General features: G+C 47.6%; 1 protein-coding gene across 2 annotated transcripts in view; it reads left to right on the forward strand.

The window, feature by feature from the left end:
* The first annotated feature begins 890 nt into the window (after window positions 1-890).
* The window catches only part of NDUFB11 (NADH:ubiquinone oxidoreductase subunit B11), a 39321-nt gene continuing 19365 nt past the window's right edge, over window positions 891-20846 (forward strand). The window contains exon 1 of one of the 2 annotated variants that reach the window (XM_081895318.1): window positions 891-1121. In XM_081895318.1, coding sequence (XP_081751444.1) covers window positions 924-1121 — 198 coding nt within the window. In that variant the 5' untranslated portion in view covers window positions 891-923. The remainder of the gene's footprint in view (window positions 1122-20846) is intronic. The other variant, XM_081895317.1, reaches the window with a different exon arrangement.

Consider the following 20846-nt stretch of genomic DNA (forward strand, 5'->3'; position numbering starts at 1 on the left):
ATCAAGATCCACGCGGAGCGCCGCGGCCTCGCCGGTGATTTCATAGGCTTGGTCCCGGAGCTGCTGATCCGCACGTGCCCCTGGGGAGAAGGCAGGCAGCTGGAATTAAACTCCCATCCCTCCTTGCTGAAAACTCGGAAGCCGTCGTGCGGGCAGCTGTCTGGAATTTTCGCCAGGAGGCGCGTGGACTTTCAGTATAGATAATAGATCCTCTCTCTCTCTCTCCAGCCAACATATATTCCAGATATCCAGGGGCAAGAGCAGTCCCTGCCCCCTCTCTCTGCCAAGCATTGGCCAGATCGCAAGGGATCACAGGCGCCCGCACAGGGTCGGTGTCCCTTTCGTTGGAAGAAAATTTCTCTGGACGACATTGTGGAGACTCGTGCTTTAAGAAATAGGGTTTATTCGTCTGTATGGAGGGGGTCCGGAGCATGGCAGGCAGTCCTTCCTTCACTCGAGAGCAGCTACCCTGGTCCCACCTGGGACCAGGAGTTGTGGTCGAGCCTCGGTGGCTCTCTTGTAATGCTGACAGCTCTGCTCTTCCCTCCGCCAGCTAGACAGGTTTGCAAAAGGCAGCCCAGGAGTTCCCTTGCAGCTTATATTCTCTCTCCTTATCGCAAACAACCCCAAATCCTAGCATTTATTAATTTTAGGGCTTAGGGGGACCCCTCCCCCCACAAGTTCTTTTACACCAGTTACCGTTGCCTCTTTATCATTGAAGCAAGTCTGAGGGCTCAGCGGAACTCCTCGGGCTGCAGGAGAGACTCTCCATCCCAGGCAGGGGCGGGAGATCCCCCCAAGCCAAAGCCTTTCCTTTTTTCTGGCGGAAAACCCCCAGGAGAGTGACCCATGGCCCTCCGCGCGCCTTCCTTCCCCGCCCCTTCCGCCCAGCGAGACTTCCGCTTCCGGCGGCGCTGTCGACCATGGCGGCCCTTCGGCGGCTGGCGGGCGTGCAGAGGTTGCTGGGGTTACCGGCCCGGGCGGCCCGCGCTGTCTCTTCCGGGGGACCGGCCAGCTCCTCGGCGACGGTGCAGGTGCCGCCCGCCTCGAGCCCCGCGCAGGTGGCGCCTCCGCGCAAGCACCACGACGACGACGACGAGGGGGTGTCCGTCTTCATGAAGGTGAGCGCGGGGGGGGGGGGGCGAGACGCGCGAACCCTGCCCGTCAGTTCCCAGGGCCACGAGCCCCGGGGATCCTGGAAGAGTAGAAGGGACCCCGAGCTCTGCGGAGGGCGCTACCTGCCTAACCCAGAGGCTTCCTTGCAAGGGGCAAAAGAACATGGCTTTTTGAATGTCCCAGGCAAACGTCTTGTCACCGGGGGCGAACCACAGACACCCAGGGAAGAAGGAGGAAGCAGGGAATTAATATCAGCATTGGGATCCGCTGCCCCTGGGGATCATGCAGGGGGAGGCGGTTGCTGACCCTGGTCCCTGGGATGCTGTTGTTGGGTGTTTTCTGGGCAGCGTGAATGCTTCAGGGACCTGCACCTGTGCTGTGCTGCAGGATTCCAGTGCCCAGTAGCACCTTAGAGACCAACTCCGTTTGTTCTGTGCACACGAAAGCTTATACCCAGAACAAACTGAGTTGGTTTCTAAGGTGCTACTGGACAATTTTTTATTTTTTTATTTATTTCGACTGCATCAGACCAACACGGCTACCTACCTGCATCTAAGATTCCATTGCGTTCTTGCCTCTGCATGCAGGACGGTGCCACTGCCAGAGAGCAAGGGACAGATCAATGATACAGGGAGTTACCTCTGTCTTTGAGAAGCATTAAGTGGTAGGTGCTTCCAACAGTGGCATAGGAACTCAGGAAGCTGCCTTATACTGAGATCAGATACATGGTTCCATCCGGGTAAGTATTGTCTGCACTGATTGGCAGTAGCTCTGTAGGATAGAGGAGTCTCTCCCAGCCCTACCTCGAAGTGTCAGGGATTGAGCATGACACCTTCTCAGTGCAAAGCAGATTTTCTGCCATGTGGTTGTGGTTCACTTTCAGTGAATGCTTCAGACTCACTTGTGGGTATCACTGTTGTACTGGGTAGAGAGATATTCAATGCACACTGAAGATAGCTTTGGGACTTTCTTAATTTTTGAAAAGTGTCGCAGGTTCATGTTCTTGGTGATTACGGTAATTTTTGCCCAAATTATCATTGATTTTACAACAGACTAAAACTAGAGTCACTTGAGCTCCATCTGTCACTGTGAAAGATTCATTATGTTTCTTAACTAATGCTGTGTGAAAACTAGCCCAGGATAGCACTTCAATATGCAATGCTGCTTGCCATTGTATTGTGCACACTTGTATATATCTCAATAGTGTGCTAGATAGGGAGATGTTTTTCTCCCTCTCATAACACTGAAACCTAGGATTGCCTAAAGAAGCTGAATGGGGGATGTCACTCCTGTGAGTCTCTTCCATATGTGCTCCTCTGTCCCTCCACTTTGCTGGAACACTTGTGTGGTACCAGATACTTATTTAGAATCTATATGATTCTAAGAATCTCTAAAACAATAGTAACAACATTAACAAAATAGCTTAAGTTCATGTATACACTCTCTGCACCCCCATGAGTTGTAATCTTTCCTTCTATTCAGTTCGTTAATTATACACACAAAATACACATAATGCCCATTGTTAAGTCAGCTCAACCAGATGAGGAGGCTGAGTAGAACTTCCAATGGTCATGGCGGGGGGTGGCTTCTGTTTTCTAGTACACAAAGTGATCCCATAACAAGGATCCCAAAATTTACAGATCAAAGCTTCCTGTATGCTTTGTTATTTTCATCTGATTCTGTTGTTCCTGAGTCAATCTTTCCTTTCCCTGTCTGTTTCTCTCATCTGTATATCAGTGGACCCCTTGCAAAGGCTTTTATCAGGGGTTTCCCAAACTGGACCATAGGCCCACTGGGGTTCATTCAGGTGTTCCACATAGCATGTTGGCATTAAATATTCCAAGAGATTTTTTTTATTGTATTTTTGTTGTGGCTTTTAGTTCTTATATTGTGTTTAAACTCTGGAATGCAAATTGTAGTACAATAAAATAAAATAGAAGAGAGAAAATAAGCAACAAAATGTGATTAAAAATCAAACAGCATGTAGCGCAGTGCATGACAGTTGCTACAGCAAACAGAAAAGTTAAGTGGTCTGCTCAGACCATCAGCAGTTTTCGAGTGGTCCATGGAGGGAAAAGAGTGTGAGAAGCACCAGCATAGAAGGTTCTTGCCTAGTAGCTCTTCCTTTCTTCCATGTGGCAAAGCATTCGAGAAAACAGGACTGAGGACCAGGTCCCGACAGCACACAGGCAGCTTTCCACTTACAGTTGTCTCCTTCGAAGTCTTATTTTGAGGCCTTATTTTGACGTGCATATTTCTAAAGCTGAGGCTCTGAAGCACAATACAGAGTTCTTAGTTCTTCAGCATCCACAGTGTGTTATTGCAGGCATGTCCAACTTCAAGTAGGCTGTGATCTACTATCTAGTATTAAAAACTGGCAGTGATCTAATACACTCCCATTGTCATTCTTCAGCTTCTTTGCTTTAGGGGCAAGGGGTTGTTGGTGGCCAGGAAAAACCCCTTTCTTTCCTTAGCATGGATTTGTGGTCGATTCCATCGCCTTCTTCCACGTATCGCCAAGGCGGCAGCTACAGGCAGCTCTGTATGGAGGAGGAAGGAAAGGCACACTCCTTTTACCCAGCCTCATCCCGAATATGGAATATTGGCACTCCCGGGCTCCACTTTCCTTTGTTCCCGAGGGGGACCGCTGCACCCTCAACCCTCCACACGAGCGCAGCCCACGAGCGCAGTGAGAGAGGCGTGTGCTCTGGAGCTCACGGGATGGTGAAAGCGAAGGCGTAGCTTGCTCCCTCCCACAGCTGAGCCCTGAACAAAGGCTGCCTAGCCATAGTGTGATCAACCAAAATCCATCCTGCGCGATCAACTCGTTGGACATGTCTGCATAGTGGCTTGTGCAATGCACCATATTGCCACTAGGTGGTGCTGTGAATCCACATGCCATAGCTAGGCTAGGCATTCTCTTTCATAGATGAGCATGTATTGCTTGTTCTCTTTCCTCTGTAGCTGTGGTGCCTCAGGGAAATGTTAAATATCAGGGCCAGAGAGCTAGTGTTATTCACATTTCCCATGAGCTTTATTGCAATGTTCAGTTCAATGCTGTTTCATTGTCTGGTGAAGTGAGGTCAAGGCTAAGAGGAAAATCTATTGCCTGCTTTGTATGAAGTAGGTTTGCAGCCATTTGTGCTGCATGGGTGGGAACCCAGGAGCTGGGCAGGGGTTGGTCCTCAGGGCTGCGCTGGCATCACCTATGGGAACACTTTCTCCTCCCTTGCCGCCACTTCTGCATTAGCTACACACCTGTAGTATCCTCTCTCATTTTTTACTGAACTTCAGTTACTCCTGGTTTTCACTGGCTTGCCACGAGTAAGGTACGTGATGTTGAGTGGAGTGTTGTGGCTCTTCTTTCCTTGGGTTACAGCAGTCTTCTCCAGCCTGATGCTCTCCAGAGACCATTACTCCCATCATCCCTCGCCATGCTGGCTAAGGCTGATGAGTCTCACGACACCTGAAGGGCACCAGGTTGGGGGAGATTGGATTAAAAGTATGCAGAGATTGATGCATGTGACAAGGGCAATCTATCCATTGTCTTCTGTCTCAGGAGGAGACATGATTCTGCTCAATTTCTGGCAAAGTAATGTTGAAAAGGGAACACATTTTTGTCTTGAGTGAAGTGTTGTGAACCATTGGAATTAACTCTGGCCAGTCAAGCAAAGGCCCATTAAATCCCTCCTTCATTAGACTCTATCAGAAGTTGCTCCCAGTGAAACCCAAGATCCAGGCAAATGGGGAGTGACCCAGCTCAGGTGAATGAGGAGCCTTGTGAAAGCCTCTGCTACTCTTGACATGGGAGGGTGAAAGCTTTGAAGAGCCTTTGACCTGCCTCCATGAGTGAACAGCTAAGATGTGCATTAGGGAAAAGGCTGTGTGTAAACCTCCATTGTTGTTCTCACTGCATGCAGCAGGTTGGAAGTCTGACTTTGTGCTTGTGTCCTGGCTTTATGTGGGGAGAAGCAGCTGTGATGCATAATTAGAAGGGCCCTAGGAATGCGGTCTCTACTGCAAGCCAAACGGAAAGTCCTTAGGCCACCAGTTGTTACCTTTCCCTGTCTTGAATCCTTTGTTGGAACTTGCACCAGCAAAGGACCCATCAAATAGGAGGGGCACTTCAGTAGATTTGAGTGCTGGCCATACAAAAAAATGGTGTGAAGCAGCATTCTTTGGGCAGTAGGTGCGGGTGGGGCAGGGGGAGGCATTTTCCCTCTTCTAACCTTTTATCTGTCTTTGGCATTTAATAAAAAACCAAGCTCCAATCCCATGAGGTTGAGGGAGAGAGTATGTGTGTTGGAAGGGTTCTTTTGACATTATGTTTTCTCTGTCAACATTTATGATGAGAATTGTGTATTGAAGCAGTAAGCCTGTGCCAAAGTGTGAACACAGGCATAGGCTGGTGCAGTCTCTTCCAGAATTGGGCACAGCGGTTTCTCTTTTCTTAACCTGTTATTAGCTATTTAGCATCCATCAGCAGAGGAAGTGTACCATTGCAGGGTGGTGGCCTGATAGATGAACAGATCTGGACAAAGCAGCATGGAAAGAACAGAGGCTGCATGGATTTGCAACGTGTATTATTGTCTGTGTGTAGAGGGGCTGCCACTTTGATTTGTATTCTGGGCAATTTAGGAAGAAGTTTCATCAGAAAATTCACCAAGTAATCCTCCTATCTACCTTACCATTTTCCCATTATGCTAGACAGGTCTCTCCCCCCCCCCCCAGTTTCCTGTCTACTGTCTCTTTACGTTAATCATCAGTATTTAAACAAAGCCTCAATTTAGTACTTCAAGTGCCATTGTGGTGATGTATATGAAGCTGGTGTTCAGTCAGTGTGTACACTGCTTTGGAAGGTTGGGAGACCCCCTGGAGATGATATTTTTTGGAGGGAGTGGAACTCTAGGAGGAAAAAAGGGCACATCCCATTTCACAAGTGGAAATCAGAGGGCACCACTGGATGCCATGAAGGTAATTGCAGATCTTTAAAAATCACCAGGGATATAAACAGAGGAGATTTGTAAGACACTGGTTTGCATTCAACGTAGCACTGTGGCTAAATTTCCATCAGTTCAAAGATTTTTCTTGCACAACAGGACCTTCTCCCACTCTCTTCCCCCATGCCCCCTTAAATCTGTTCTGGGCTCCCCCCAATTTGCCAGCTTGGGGTACACGTGGAAGGGGAGTTTCTTTGTGCTAGCAGAATTATTTGCACTGGCTTTAGTTAAATATGGCTCATGAGTTTTTTGGAGTTTCCATAGGTTACACTTGAATTGGGTGTTGAATTGTACAAGAAAAGCTATAAAGAAGCCCATGCCGAGTTTTATGAGCTTCCAGCCTCCCATGTTAAGAAGTGAGGTGTGTTTTGCACCAACTACGTTCTGTACAGCCATCAAGACCTGCTCTGTACACCACACTGTACAGTTCCACAGAGGCTTATAAAAATAAAGGAAGTAGAAGGGCTGGGATAAGTTTAAGGGTACAAGTTAGTGGTCAGCTAAAGCAAGAGAGAACTTGGATGGTTGGAAGGATGCCAAGATTGCCTTATGGTTTCAGGGAAGAGAGGATAGTAAATTGCAGGGAGAGGATTTGCATTTGGGCTTCAAATTCTTGACTTCCCCACCCTTTCTATGTTATTTAATAGCAAGGTCTCCATGATTAATAGAGCTGAGCAGTCTTCTTATTGTGTCTGATGCGACACCTGTGAGCACACTTTCTCTCCTTCATCCTTTAAATCTGGGCCCAGCAGCAGCTGCATCTGGCACCACTCTTCCACATTTTTGTTTTTAGAGCTCATTGACTAATCCCTGCCTGGAACTATGTGGGCCAGAAGGAGCATGGTGCAGCAGTACAAATGCATGCTGTGCCAAAGGGACCAGGGAACTGTTTGCCCCTGTCTCTTCCCTTGGGACTAGGGCCAGATTTATTAAACAGGAGAGCTGTTTGCATTATGAGGCACCACCGGGACTGCTGTGTCTGGTGAAATACGGAGAGCTGTTTTGTCCACCGCTGAGGCCTCTCACATCTTTTCCCCTCCTTCCTAGGAACTCTAGCTCCAAGGCTGTGCCCCAGATGAGAAGAATCCTAGCTGCAGAGCAGCTGGGGCTTTGCAGGGTGTGATAACAGCCTCAGTTCTGGCTTTGGCAGAGCTGTATGTGCTCTGATGGGTTGGGCTCTGAGCCAACGCATCTGTTGGAAGGACAGATGGGATATCTGGTCCTAGAAGACACTGAGCAACTGGCTGCTGGGTGTACCTTCTGCAGGGGCATCCTTCGTGGGTCACCTGCCTGCTGCACCTTTGCTCTGTTGTATCTCCTCCCTAATATTCTGTTGCCTACATTCAGAGTGTCTTTGGTTCTTCAGACCTATCCTGGCTCTGTTTCTTTCCTGCCAAAGAAAAGGAAAGAGCAGGACCAGGATCGGCCCAATACATTTTTTTCTATCTAATTCAGGGGTCCCTAAACTAAGGCCCATGGGACTCATTTATCCGGCATCCTGAGACCCCTGCCGCCCGCTGTCACCGCCCGCTCTTACCAGCACTGCACTGCTGCCCACCTCTGGGTTGGAAGAGCACCGGAAACAGCTTGTGCGCATGCGCAAGCGTTATTTGCGGTGCACATCTGGGTTGGAGGAGGCCCGTGCACATGCGCACAAGCTAATTCGGGTGCTTCTCCGACCCGGAAGTGCGCCAGAAATAGCATGTGCGCATGTGTATGGGCACACACTCCCCCGCCCTCTGGCCCACCGCATGATTGGCGCTGGAGACACCGGCCCAAGGCGTGGTAACTTTGCTGATCCCTGATCTAGATTGCAAAATTCAGATGGCGCCACCTTCCCACTAATTAGCTACAAAGTTACTGTACTATCAACCTTACTGTATGCTTGTGAAACATGGACCACTTTTAAACACCATCTCCAACCCTCGAAAGATTCCATCAATTCACATCACTTGGGAAGACAGGCAAACTAATGCCAGTGTACTGGAAGAAGCAAAGATCACCAGTGTCAAAGCAATGATTCTTCAACAGCAACTTGGTTGGTCTGGTCATGTTGTTCGGATACCTGATTCTCATCTTCCAAAGGAGCTACTCTATTCCAAGCTTAAAAATGGAAAGGGGTTCAAAGACTGTCTCAAGGCAAATGTTTCAAAAATGTAGTATAAACACCTACAGCTGGGAAACACTGTCCTGCAAGCGCTCCAGTTGGAGAACAGCCTTGACCAAAGGTATCTTAGGTTTTGAAGACACTCAAACTCAGGACGCAAGGGAGAAACATGCGAAGAGAGAAGCACGTTTGGCAAACCCTCACCATGATCAACTCCCACCCGGAAACTTATGTCCGCACTGTGGAAGTATGTGTGGATCCGGAATTGGCCTCCACAGTCTCTTACAGACTCACTGTAACAGACAATCTTACTCTGTTACAAGTGATCACCAAAGAAGAAGAAAGCATGGGCCACCCCATGCTCTTTCTCAATCCTCAGTCATTTCTGTGGTGCTTGTACAGGACTACTGCACAATTGATGGTACTTTGGGGTCAATCTTATGCCCTGAGACCTGTGGGTATAGGGATGTATACAAATTTTAATAATAATAAGAATGGGAGGTATGCAAATTTTAACAACAACAATAAATTGTGTGCCTCCACTCATCCGTCTTTGACATCCCAAATCCGTCACCCTGAGGTGGTCACCACCCTGCGGAGCTTAACACAATGTCTGACTGCCATCCTGTGTTCCCATCATCCCCTGTGTGCCAGGGAGCCATGGCCAATCAAAGAATGCAGAACCCTCTGGTTTTTGTGTGGGAACTGTCAGTGGTAGGTGACTCTTAACCTGTACAATGGGTTACATTGCACCCATACAAAACCAAAGGGTTCTGCAATCTCTGTCCTCCATTCAAGGAAGTAAAAGACATTATCCCAGTACAAGAACTCCTTTCAGTCAGGCAGGAGCACTCAAAGTGGGGGAAGAGCACTTCCGGGGTGAAATGTAGTCTAGGGAGAGGCACAAGAGCTGTAGGGGTGCCTGGAAGCGGCTGCATTTGGCTGTCCGGGCTTGAGGTTCCCCTGTCTCGATTGTGGTGTATTCAACTTTGTCTTCATACCTCTTCCACCACTTCCAAGATCTTAAGCTGGCTGTATAGGTTTCACTTTTATTTTTGCATGTTTTGTATCCTGGTTTCAGAGGAACTACAACAACAGAGTCTTGCTTTAGCGTGTACAGTGGTACCTCAGGTTACATACACTTCAAGTTACAGACTCCACTAACCCAGAAATAGTGCTTCAGGATAAGAACTTTGCTTCAGGATGAGAACAGAAATCATGCTCTGGTGGCGCGGTGGCAGCAGGAGGCCCCATTAGCTAAAGTGGTGCTTCAGGTTAAGAACAGTTTCAGGTTAAGAACGGACCTCCGGAACGAATTAAGTACTTAACCCGAGGTACCACTGTGTTTAACCCTCTTGTTACACAATGACAGAACCTTGCCTCTTGGCCCATCTAGCTCAGGGATGTCTATACCAAGGATAGAGAGCTTGTGCTACTGCAGAAGGTATTGGGCTCCAACTCCCTCCCCTCCTACCCAACCAGCAGAGCCAATGGTCAGAAATGGTGGGGGTTGTGGTCCAGCAGCAACAGCTAGAGGGTACCGGGTTCCCCAGTCCTTGTCAGCACTGACTGGTAATGGCTCTTTGGGATTTCACAGCAATCTTTCTGAGGCAGCCCTGCTTGGAGATGCCAGGAATTGAACTTGAGAGAAGGCTCTCCTCCACTGAACCATGGTCTTTCCTGGTACATGGGAAGTCAGAAAAGGCAAGTCTTGCCCTGCAGAGATTATGGTCTAAATATCAAGGGCTGGGGAAATAACAAAAGGGAGGCTTGGGAGAACTGAAAGAAGGAAAATTACGAGGGATCACAATCTCTTCCCTCCGCCCCTGGGTCAGGCTGGGACACGAGCACAGCCCTGCCAGAAACATCCAGCCGCTACCACCACTGATCTAAGTGTGGGCTGCAGGCATGTGTAGCCGTTGACCTTCCGGTACTTTGCCATAGGAAGAGGGAGCTCTCTAGGCTTGTGTCATCAGGAAGGCTCAGTAGGTAAGGAGTCCGTGGCCTCTCATGCTCCTGCTACCTCCCGGCCCTGCCTTCATCTCACTTTCAGAGCTTCCTTTGGTTAGATTGCATCTCCACAGACCTGTTGGCTGATTGTTGTTTAGTCCACACCAGTTTGCAAATCCACTGGACTGAGGTGGGGGGGGCGGAGGGACCCTCACGTCTCCTAATTTAAGTGTAATGTGTGCACTGAGCAGTGACAGTTAACTTATCTCCGAGTGCCTTTACCCTAAATAGCAGTAGTGCTGGGACCACTGTCCACTTCCATTCTCAATAAGTGAATGATGAAGAAGCTCCTTCTGTAGAGAAATGAGATTTTCCCGGTCTAGCAGCACTGCTGCCATAAATCTCCTGCCAGGTTCACTTTAGCAGCCGCTCTCTCTGTATACCCCTGAAGTGACATTAACCAGGAGCTGGAACAGACTCATACTGTCTGCACTGGATGGAAATGTGATGAGACGCTTGAGCATCTTGGGAGCAGTTTTGAACCTGGCTCCATAATTAGCGCCCAACACGGGGGGGGGGCTGCATATGAGCAGGAGGCATTGATTGCTGCATCTGTAGGCAGGAGTTGGGTTTTGTAGCTCCAGGCGATGGTTTACACAGGCTCTTCGAGTGTCACCACTGATGCTGTATGGAGAAGGCAGCAACTGTGGAGCCCTGGGGGTAGCCATTTATTAGACCCAGGGGAAATTAACACGAGTGACTGCTGTATTTCTGATGGGTTGGGAGGGGCCAGGATGGAAGGAGAGAATAAATTTCCACTTGAGGAATTTTTTACCAAGGAGAGAGGGGTTCCACCTCCCTGCCCACCAGGGGGCTGGTCTTCAGAGGTAGAGAAGCACCAACTGCCTGCTGAGATCTCTGGAGGGAGATCTCTCTACGTGGCACCTCGCTTCGCTTCCTGTCTCAGCGTCTTTTGTTTCCAAAAAGCTCTCTGGCACAGGACAGGTAGAAATCATTGGCTTGTGGAATGCAAGGAGCTGAAGTCACTCTCCAGCCTTCTCTGCTGTGGCTTTCGGTGGGTGGTTCTTGGCTGGGCTTGCTAGGAGGCCAACTGAGGTTGAGAGGGGAGAGCGATTACAGGGCTGTGTGCTTGAGTTCTTTCTTGGACTCGGCAGAGGGCTGTGGAGAAATGGAGCCATGCTCTGGGAGCATCCCTATATCTCCAGTGACTTCTCTTCAGCACCGATCCATCCTCTGCCAGAGTGTCAGCCCACAAAGGGCAGTGTATTATGCCACAATCCCTGCAACCATGTGTGGCAAGTGGGAGCAAGGCCAGAGAAAAGAGAAGTTCCATAGTGTAGCACAGTTGCAGCTGACAGTATCATGTTCCATGCAGTTCTGACAGTGTTGTGAGACAGGACAGAGACTCCCCCAAAGACCTTAGCAGTCAGCCAGCATCATGCTGGAGAAAGCAGTAGTCCTTAAGCACCATTCCTCAAAACTATTTAGAGCGTTCAGTGATAGCCAGCCTTTTGAACTGAGATGCAAAGAATACAGTGGTCAAGTGAATGTCACATAACATGGCATTTTATGCTTTGGAAAAGGAGAAAAGGCTTCCATCAGTACTTTGGCTGCAGCATTCTGCAGCACCTGCTGTTTCCAAACACCTTCCAAAGGCTGCGTCATGTAGAATGCGCTGGGAGTAGTTTAACCTGGATGTGATGATGGCATGGTATCTGTAAATTAAGCAGATATGGGATAACCTTCTAACCTGTGTCTTATACAGAGCTTGTCTTCCATGGGTTTGCCCTTCCCAAGCTATAGTATATGGGTGGGGGTGGAGAGAGAGAGAGAATTTTTTGCTGCCAGGCCAATCATGTGTTTGGCGGGATAGCGCTGTAGGAAAAGACACACATTTTGCTGCTGTCCTACCTGCAGACTACCTGATTCGCCCGGCAGCAGGTTTCCCCCCCCCCCATGGGGTTGCCTAGTCTGGCAGTGGGGGTACCAAAAAAAGAGAGAAAGACATTTTGTTTTGGCACCCACAACCTGCATCCCAGGAGCCACATGACTCCTAGCATTTCTATCCCAGTTTCTAACACTAGTATTTTCAGTTTGGGTAGAAAAGGAATTTTTTTTTACATCAGTGATTGATCAGTTAAACTTTAATATGTTTCCAGAACCCTAGTAATTATTAATCATTTATAAAGAGACACTCCCCCCCCCCCCGAAAAAAAATATGTTAGGCACTGTAGAGATGTTTGAAAATTGTGAATTGTCTCTGCCCACAGGCTCACAATTCAAAAGTAATTGGAAGCAAAGAAAGGAAATGCAGGTGCCGGTTCTCAAAAGTTATGCAATTGTTTTTCTAGAGATCCATTGGAATGGCAGCTGAGGAAGCAGCTTGTGGTGGAGGAATAGGAAGCAAATGGCCGTTGATTCCAGCCAGGCCAACGGTGGAATCCTTTGTGTGTATCTTCTCCTGTTGCAGCCAGGTGGAGATGGATTTAGTTGGGACAGTGTGGTGAGATCAATGAAGAAAGTGGAAGCTAACATACAAGTTCCTAGCCATCGGTGCTATTGGTTAGAAGGAGGGACCGTCGCCACTGTTTCCTCTCTTCATTTATTCCCCTATGATACACTGGAACCAAGATGGCTTCAGAAGCAAACTGGTGTGCTCTCCTTATTTCACAAACTTGCAAGTTAAAATTGCCCCCCTTGCAAATTAATCAGCTAAAGGTTTGGGTTGATTAATTTAAACAGATCTGAGCTAGTAGCCTTAGTCATTCAGGCAAGCCAAAGGCAATATGTCCTAATCCTGATGCATGATTAGTGGCCTTTACTCCAGCCTTTCTTGGGAAATATTTGAGGAAGCAGATTTCATGACTTTCTGTGCCACCTGCTCCTTTGAGGAATCATCTGAAATGCAGTCATGCTAGGGAAGCAAGCTGAATAGGATGATATCCTTGATGCACTGAAAATTCCCCTGAACAGCTCTTAAGGACCTCTATCAATACTAATAAATACACATGGGGCTTGCTGTTCTGAGCAGTTTGTGTCTAAAGCAATAGCTCAGCATTGCACATTGTAGCAGGAAACCTGATTCTGGCTTGATCTCTTTTCCTCCTGCCATCTCTAGCTACTACAATTTGTTTTCCTCTATCAGGAAAAGCTGGCTTCCTGGTTCCAGTCTTCTGCGCCTTTTCACTTTTCTCTCTTGGGGCAGTTTCATGCTTGGGGCTCTCTTAAAAAATGAAGGACTCTAGTTAGACATCATGTTACACATGAACCATAGTGGATGAAGAAGATGGAATTCTGGGGATATCAGATTTCAAAGTACATAAAGGGGCATTTAGAATTAAGACATATTTTTCAGGGGCTAAAAGTAAAGCTGTGTCAGGCGTGGGGCCGGTGGGTTGTGTTGCACATTGGATGTGGGGATGGATTAATTTTTTTAAGGAAGTTCAAACAGCATATCTATATCATGCAGAATAGTAGAACTTGAGCTTCCTTGAGCTAGGCAGATACAGGGTGCTGCTGTTGGGGGGGCGGCTTTGGTGTTCTTGGGAGCAATACATTTTTCAGCAAGTGGCTGATTGGAAGTGATTTCTGCAGCCACGCTAGACTGTGGCCCTCTGGGAGGCATCTGGTTTTCTATCTGCAGAGAGGACCGGGGTGAGGTGAAGAAGTGTCTCTCCCACAAGGCGCCTGACGACCGACAGAATACAAGGCCGAGTTCAGTAGCAGCATGGCTCCCTGGGAACCTTGGTAGGACTTATCGATTGAGCCTGTAAAAAGAATGGCTGACTCAACTATGGCTGCATGTGTGTGCTCTTGTTTCTCAGTAAATGGCAGGCAGAGTTGTCAGGTGCGATCATGGTTGAATTCCAAGAAACTTCTGCTTTTTCATTTTTTAGTGAGTGAGTTTTTGTCCTTTATAGAGCTAAGCTGAAAGGATGTTGGCAATGTCTGCTGGAGCTTCTGGTGTTTAGAGAGCGGCATCCCAGTAATCTGTGTGGCACTGGCCAAGCTGTGTCTTCTTCACGGCCCCAATATGCTCCTTTGTTGCTGTTTCTTCTCTCGATGCTGCCACACGTTGGGCATTTGGGGAAGGCTAAGCTGAATACCTGTTCTCTCCTGCTGCTTGCATTGTGGTTTTCTGATGTTTTTCTGATTTTAAGCTCTCGTGCAGTGCTGTAGGTTATATTTTAATGTATTTGTTTTTTAATTGAATTTGGCTGTGCACCGCTCAGGGAACCTTTGAGATGAAGGGTAGGTTATGAGTGGAAGAAATAAAATAGATGGTATATATAAAATACCGTGCTACTGTTTGCCAAGAAATGTCAGCTCATGTTGCTGAATTTGCATTCTGCTTCTGTGCACTGTCTTACTGTGTGGCTATCTATTTACATAACCTGGGTAAGGATTTTGGAGTTTTTGTTGTGGAAACCTTGTGCTTGATAAACCCTCCCCTGCCCTCCAAACTGCTAGGTGTTGAGCTCTAAATCAAAGTGTAGGAGCTGGTTGAATTTGGTCAAATGCATCCATTCCCGGGAAAGACTGACAGTGCTGAAATCCTATCCACTAAGCATTAGAAATCCAAACATCCCTTTGCAACCATGAGATTTGATAACTTGTGGTTTCATTCTTAAGGAAACAGTAACTTGGAAGCTTAGTTTCTTGAGGTACCAGGGTGCATATTTATGGAATAAAAATGTGAATGCTTTGGCCTCCGAGCGCCCTCGGCAGTGACATTGAACGCCAGAAATAGAGAGTGGTGTTTAATCCATGAAAGTGTTGAGGAAGGCAAGCTATTACAAGGTGAAAAGAAGTCTGTAGGGGCCACTCTCACGCATCCTCCAAAGAGGAATGAGCAGAGTTCAAGGAAAGCTTTTAAGTATGTTGTGTTCCAGACAGTTCTGTGGCTCAGCCGCCCCCCACCCCCGGAAGCTGCTTCTGTTCTCCTAGCTCCCCTCTTAAAATGCCCCTCCTCTGCTTTGCATAGGGGGTGTGCTAAGAAATCAGGTGGTCTGTTAGCATATCCTTTGGGATGGTTCCAAGAATGACATCATTTCTGATGCCCCAAAAGGAGGACTGTGGGGGACAGGCAGCTCCAAGCCCCATCTACCCATTGCTACTGCATTAACATCTTCCACGCTGGGTTGGCGGCATACACCTGCTTTGAGCAAGGGGGTGGGGTCAGGTGTCACAGGAGACTTGCCAATAATGGAATAATCAGCCTCCACTGACAGCTTGTCAGGGCTGACACCCCCGCTTCCTAGCCTGCCAAGTAGATGCCTGACACAAAGATGGGCTTGGGAGGGGGAAGCAGGTCAGGGCTCTGCGCGCAGCTCCTTGTTTGCACCACCCACAAAGAAACTTCACTGTTGTGCCGTCACGTTGGTGTGGAGCATGAAACCTCTTGGCTAAGGAGTTTGCAAAGGGTGGTTGTGTCTCTGGAAGCAGAGTCTGCGGTAAAGGTGATACTGTACAGCACAGGGGGAGGGGGGAGCCCCTTGATACCAAAGATAAAATATTGTAAAATACAACCGCTCACATTTCTTACTTACGTCTGCTTGTTAATGCTTATATGTGGACATCCTACAGAGGTTTGTTGGGTGATTTCCCTTTAAGTAGGCCCCACTCGTTGCCAGAGGGATGTTTGAGTCCCTGACTAACCCTTCCTCATTCAGGATCATGTGCTGGTGTATGTGTTTTTTGTGTTTTGTCCCTTTTTCTGCTCCATCAGTGCAGCAGAACCTCTTGTGTTCCATGCTGCCTGTATAATTTCTGCAGTGATGGAGAAAAAGAGAAGTATTGGACCATAGAAATTAGGGGTGCAATCTCAGTTGAATTGTGCTGCCTACCTATTATTACGGAATGGTAGGACATTTGTGACTATCTTTGGCAGGATTTCAAATCCACTCTTATCTAGAGCCTGGCGATTATAGCTTTTAAAAATGCAAATAGAATATCCCTTGAAATCCAACACATATTTTCAAGGAGCCTGGGCCTGGGTCAAACACTTGCCTGGATCTTGCTTATATTTATTTAATGTCTCACGTGTGCATTCTGCCCTTCCTTCAAAAGGGCCAGGGCAGTATGTCTGTGGTTGTCTCATTTTCTCCTTGCAACAACCCAGTGAGGTAGGCTAGGCTGAGAAAATGATTTCTGGCTGAAATAGTCAAGAGGGCATTCTACGATAACCTAAGGCAGGCCTGCACCACTATCCTAGGCAGGCAGTACAAGTGCCTGGGTGGACTGATCTCTGATGGGCTGGCCTGCATAGCCAGTGACGGCTGCATTCTGCTTACTTGGCCACAGGTCATTGCGGAGGCATGGCCTTGCGAGAGACATGGGACTGGGAAGAAAGTGACCCCTGGCTTCTGCAAGGTCCATGTCTAGATGGAGCAGAGTCTCCCTTGAGCCATGTGCAGTTGAGCCCAAATTGCCCCACCCTTATAAGAAGGGAGACTTTGGAAGGCAACTCTGGGAGTCCACAGAACAGCAGCTGCTACCAACAACCTTTTCCATCTACTTCATGACTTCAGGAAGGATGAACCATGCTTTCTGCAGCACCTGCTATTTGTCTCTCTCTCTGTGCAAGCACCATGCTTTTTCTCTCAGTACAAAGACTCTTTAAATATTTAAGCAGCGGCAAAGCTGCTCATGCTGTTTAATAAATCATAGTGACCTGAAACTGCTGCCTTGCCTAAGGGGAGCTCCAGAGCAAGGTGGCTCACACTGCTGCTGGTCATAGCAAGACAGAGAGGACAGAAAGGGAGCAGGCAGGGGAAAGGACGTGCAAAGAGCTTCTGCACCAGGCTGACTGGGAGGGAAGCTCTTTGGAGCTGCGCACACACACACAGGCACCCCCACCCGCACACTTTGGTTCCATCCTTCACAAAATCATAGAATTGTAGAGTTGGAAGTCCCACCTCTTGCAGTGCCCCCGGATTAAGTCCCGGGATTAATGCCTGGACCTGACCACGGTGCTGTTGTCTTCTTCCTTCCTAAGAATATGGCTCCAAAATCTTGGTTTCTTCCAAGACCATAATATAGCTCCTGGTATAGTTCAGGGGTGGGGAATCTGTGGTCCCAGGCAGCTCCCACCCCCCTGCATATCAGCTCCAGCCAGCAGGGCTCATGGAGTGGGGGTCCTTTCTCTCTCCTCTGCTGTATTTCAAAGCAGAGAGAAAGATGGCAGGACTCATGAATGCATCATTGTGCCTCCTGAGCAGGAGCGGGCAATGCTAAACAGTATTTGGAAAGGCTGCTGATCCGGACCAGGTAAGAAAGTTGCTCTCGCAGACCTTTCCCTCTTCGTATACAGTATATCCCATGCCAATAATGGATCCTTTAAAAAACAAACCAAAAAGAGAGAGAGTTGTCCCAGCTCTGCTACTGAAGCAGGGAGGGAGGAAGAGAGAATTGGTTGCAAATATAGCTCCCTAGATGTGCAAGAGAGGAGGGGCGCCTGTTCTCTCAAGCCTGCTGTGACTCAGCCTGAACCAGTAAGTGGGCGAAAGAAAAAGAAGCCCCCCACCGTGCAGGGAGGTGAGAAGGGAGAAAAAGGAGAGTTGGGTGGCATGGAGCAGGGAAGCTCAAGGTGCCCAAACTGATCCTTTGACCAACTTGACACCACCTCACCACCAGCCCCACTGGAGGTCTTGAGGGTCCTGTACATCACTAGGTCAGCATACCTGCAGACATGTTGCTTCTATATGGTTCCAAGGAAGCAATAAAAACGAGTGTGCCTGTATGCATGCGAGTGGGCTGCGGCAGGAGAATTTGCTCCTTTTGAAGACTGCTCTTACCCAAGCACTTCATCTTTCACAGCCCCGGTGCCAGGAACTGGGCAAAAAGAAGTATCCAAGCAACGGCCTAATGAGATCTCATCTCTCCTGTTTTTGTTAGCTCTCTGAAATTTCCTTCTTGCCCTCCCTCAATTTTGGGTGTGTGTGTGTGTGCATGTGTGTATGGTTGGGGAAATAAACCCAAAATTTCATTGCACAGATAGTTGGTTGACATGACAAGGAAAGCACACACTGCCACACTAGGCTGGAAGTGCAAGTAAATCTACTAGGGAAACAGGTGTGTCTCTGAACCAGGAAGTTCAGGGCAGTTGGGAGATGCCTGGGAACCAGCGTGTGTGTTACAGTAAGTGCCACACTTTTTTAATTGGGGGGGAGAGATGCTGGTACTGCATACCCTTGAGAACCCCCAGGAAAAAAGCCTTGCTGGGAACTTGACTATTTTTAATAAGGGGGTTGGTGCTGTGCTGCTTTTATTGTAATTATTTGTATGGCTTTAATAGAATATATTCTTTCATTTTTTTTTAATTATTACACTTTCTATTTTATCTGTAGGTTGCCTTGAGTCCCACCAGGGAAAAAGGCAGGGGAAATTAATTAATTAAGTTTGTATGCCACCCTTCATCCAAAGATCACAGGATGGTTCAGGACATAAAAATTCAAGATGAGAACACAAAATACATAATAAAAACCAAAACAAACCAATAACAACCCCCCAAACAAAAATTAAAAGGCCATAAAATGTTGATCCTCCTCACTCTTCCCCATAATGCCCAGGTTGGAACTGTTTTTGTCTAGCAGTTATTTTTGAAAGAGCACCTGAGCCCTCACTCTTCCATTTCCCAGGGTCCCTGCAGTGGGCTTCCACACACCTGAGCCAAAAAGCAGGGGTGGCAGGGAGCTTTAGGGAAAGCAGGACCCCCTGCATGTTCTCCCCACGTTGAAATGTTAGTTTCCAGACTTGCTGTGCTGATCCTTTTGCACGGGGCATTGTGCAGCTCAGTGTGTCGTGTGTCTGGCTTGAGTGCTGGGTCTGCCTCTCCTCTCTGAGGAGCTTGGCCTCCCCTTGTTTCACTACAGAAGAAGCCACTGGAGGGCATGCATGTGTCCAAAAGAGTTCTGCACCTCTGCTTGGGTTAATAATGCCAGGCAGATTCTGATCCCTTTGTAGCTTGAAGGGCTGGCTGGACACAAACCATGTTTGAAGTTTGAGGAGGGACGTCTGCATTCATGTCTGGGGGAGTCGTGGAGGGAGCGCTGCTGCCTGAAGGTTCAGAGGCAGCCACATAATAAGCAGCTAGAGAGCAAGGGCTCTCACTCTGGGGTGTTTCTGCAAAAGAATCCCTCTCATATGCACAAATGCTCAAGCCTAGTCCAAGCTATTGAATATCATGCTTAACTCCCCTTAACACATTCTCCATTAGTTCCATTAGTGTATTTTACAAAAGTCAGTGTAATTGTCTCCTCTTTCCATTTGCATAGCTTAGGGTTTTGGTAGCATTGTAGACTCTTTTTAGTTATTGCAGGCTCAGCAAAAATGGCTATCAAAGAGCCCTTCCCAATCCAGTGCCTTCCAGGTGTTTTGGACTATAACTCCCATCATCCGCAATCAGCTCAGCTGTAGTCCAAAACGTCTGGAGGGCACCAGGATGCCAAAGGCTGCTGTATAACAATTAATGTGGAGTGGGACCAGGACCTCTGCTGAACACACAGAGGAAGGAATTGAGCATAGCAGCTGTTAGCCAGCATACGGAATTCAGCTTGCCAGACGGAACAGCCCCCTTTCCCCGACCTGCACACTTTTTTAATAAAAAAGTTATGATTTTGTATTTCTTTCTTTTGACAGAGTAATAATCACAGATAAATAAGAATAAAAATGTACACCCCATCACCAAGACCGTTCCATTGTAACTATCCAACCTCCCAAAATGTCAACACCTCTTGCAATGGTTTGACCCCTTTCCATTTTAACAGTACAAATTCTACAAACACCTTCCATTTCTCCTCAAAATCATTTCTCCTGCATATTCCCCATCTTACCTTAATGGCACATGTTAATTTATCATTAATCATTAATTCATACTGTAAGATATAATTGTGAGCAATAAAGAATTTTATTTTTTTAATGCACACTGTTCTGGGGAGTTCTCTCAACCCGCCTAGAGCCAATTTGGAAAGGGCACAGGGGGAGAAGAGGGGGAGAAAGCTCTGTTGCACTAAAGGAAGTCCTTCCGCGGGACTTGTTGGTTGACTCTAACCCAAAGTTGCATTCATTTCTCCAATGAAAAATTGGAAAAAAGAGTCTGTGAAATAATTTTCCCTTTTGGAATGAATAAGGGGTATAAAGATTTTTATGCAAGTAAATCTACATGATTAGGGAATGCTAATTCTTGTTTAAACTCTAGGAATATTACAACACTTGCATCAAATATGCATTTCTGCACCTAGGTTGCTGTCATTTCCATGGAAGGAGCAAACGGGGGCTTTTGCTTTCTTGCAAATTGCTGCTTGTCTTCTTTTGAAGAACTTTGATTTAATTTGGAGATACTAGAAGCAAGAAACCTGCTTCTGCTGTCCTTTCACTTGTACAAAACTAAAGCTACACTCCTATATGTAGAGTACTATATTTGCCTGGGAGTAAGCCCCACTGAACTCAGAGAGGCTTGCTTCTGAGTAGACATAAATAGGATCACACTGTAAATCATTAATACCTTTGGAGTTGTATGCAACATTGCATGCATGAAGTTCCAGTCACAGAGAAAGACTTTTTCTGCTCTGCTCTCCCCACATGTCCTCAAAATCTTCTCCAGAGGATCCCCCACCCCTCTTGAGCATATATTACGGGTGCATGGGGGCTGC

The sequence above is a fragment of the Podarcis melisellensis genome (assembly GCF_964234715.1).
Source record: "Podarcis melisellensis genome assembly, chromosome: 17".
Lineage (NCBI taxonomy): Eukaryota > Metazoa > Chordata > Lepidosauria > Squamata > Lacertidae > Podarcis > Podarcis melisellensis.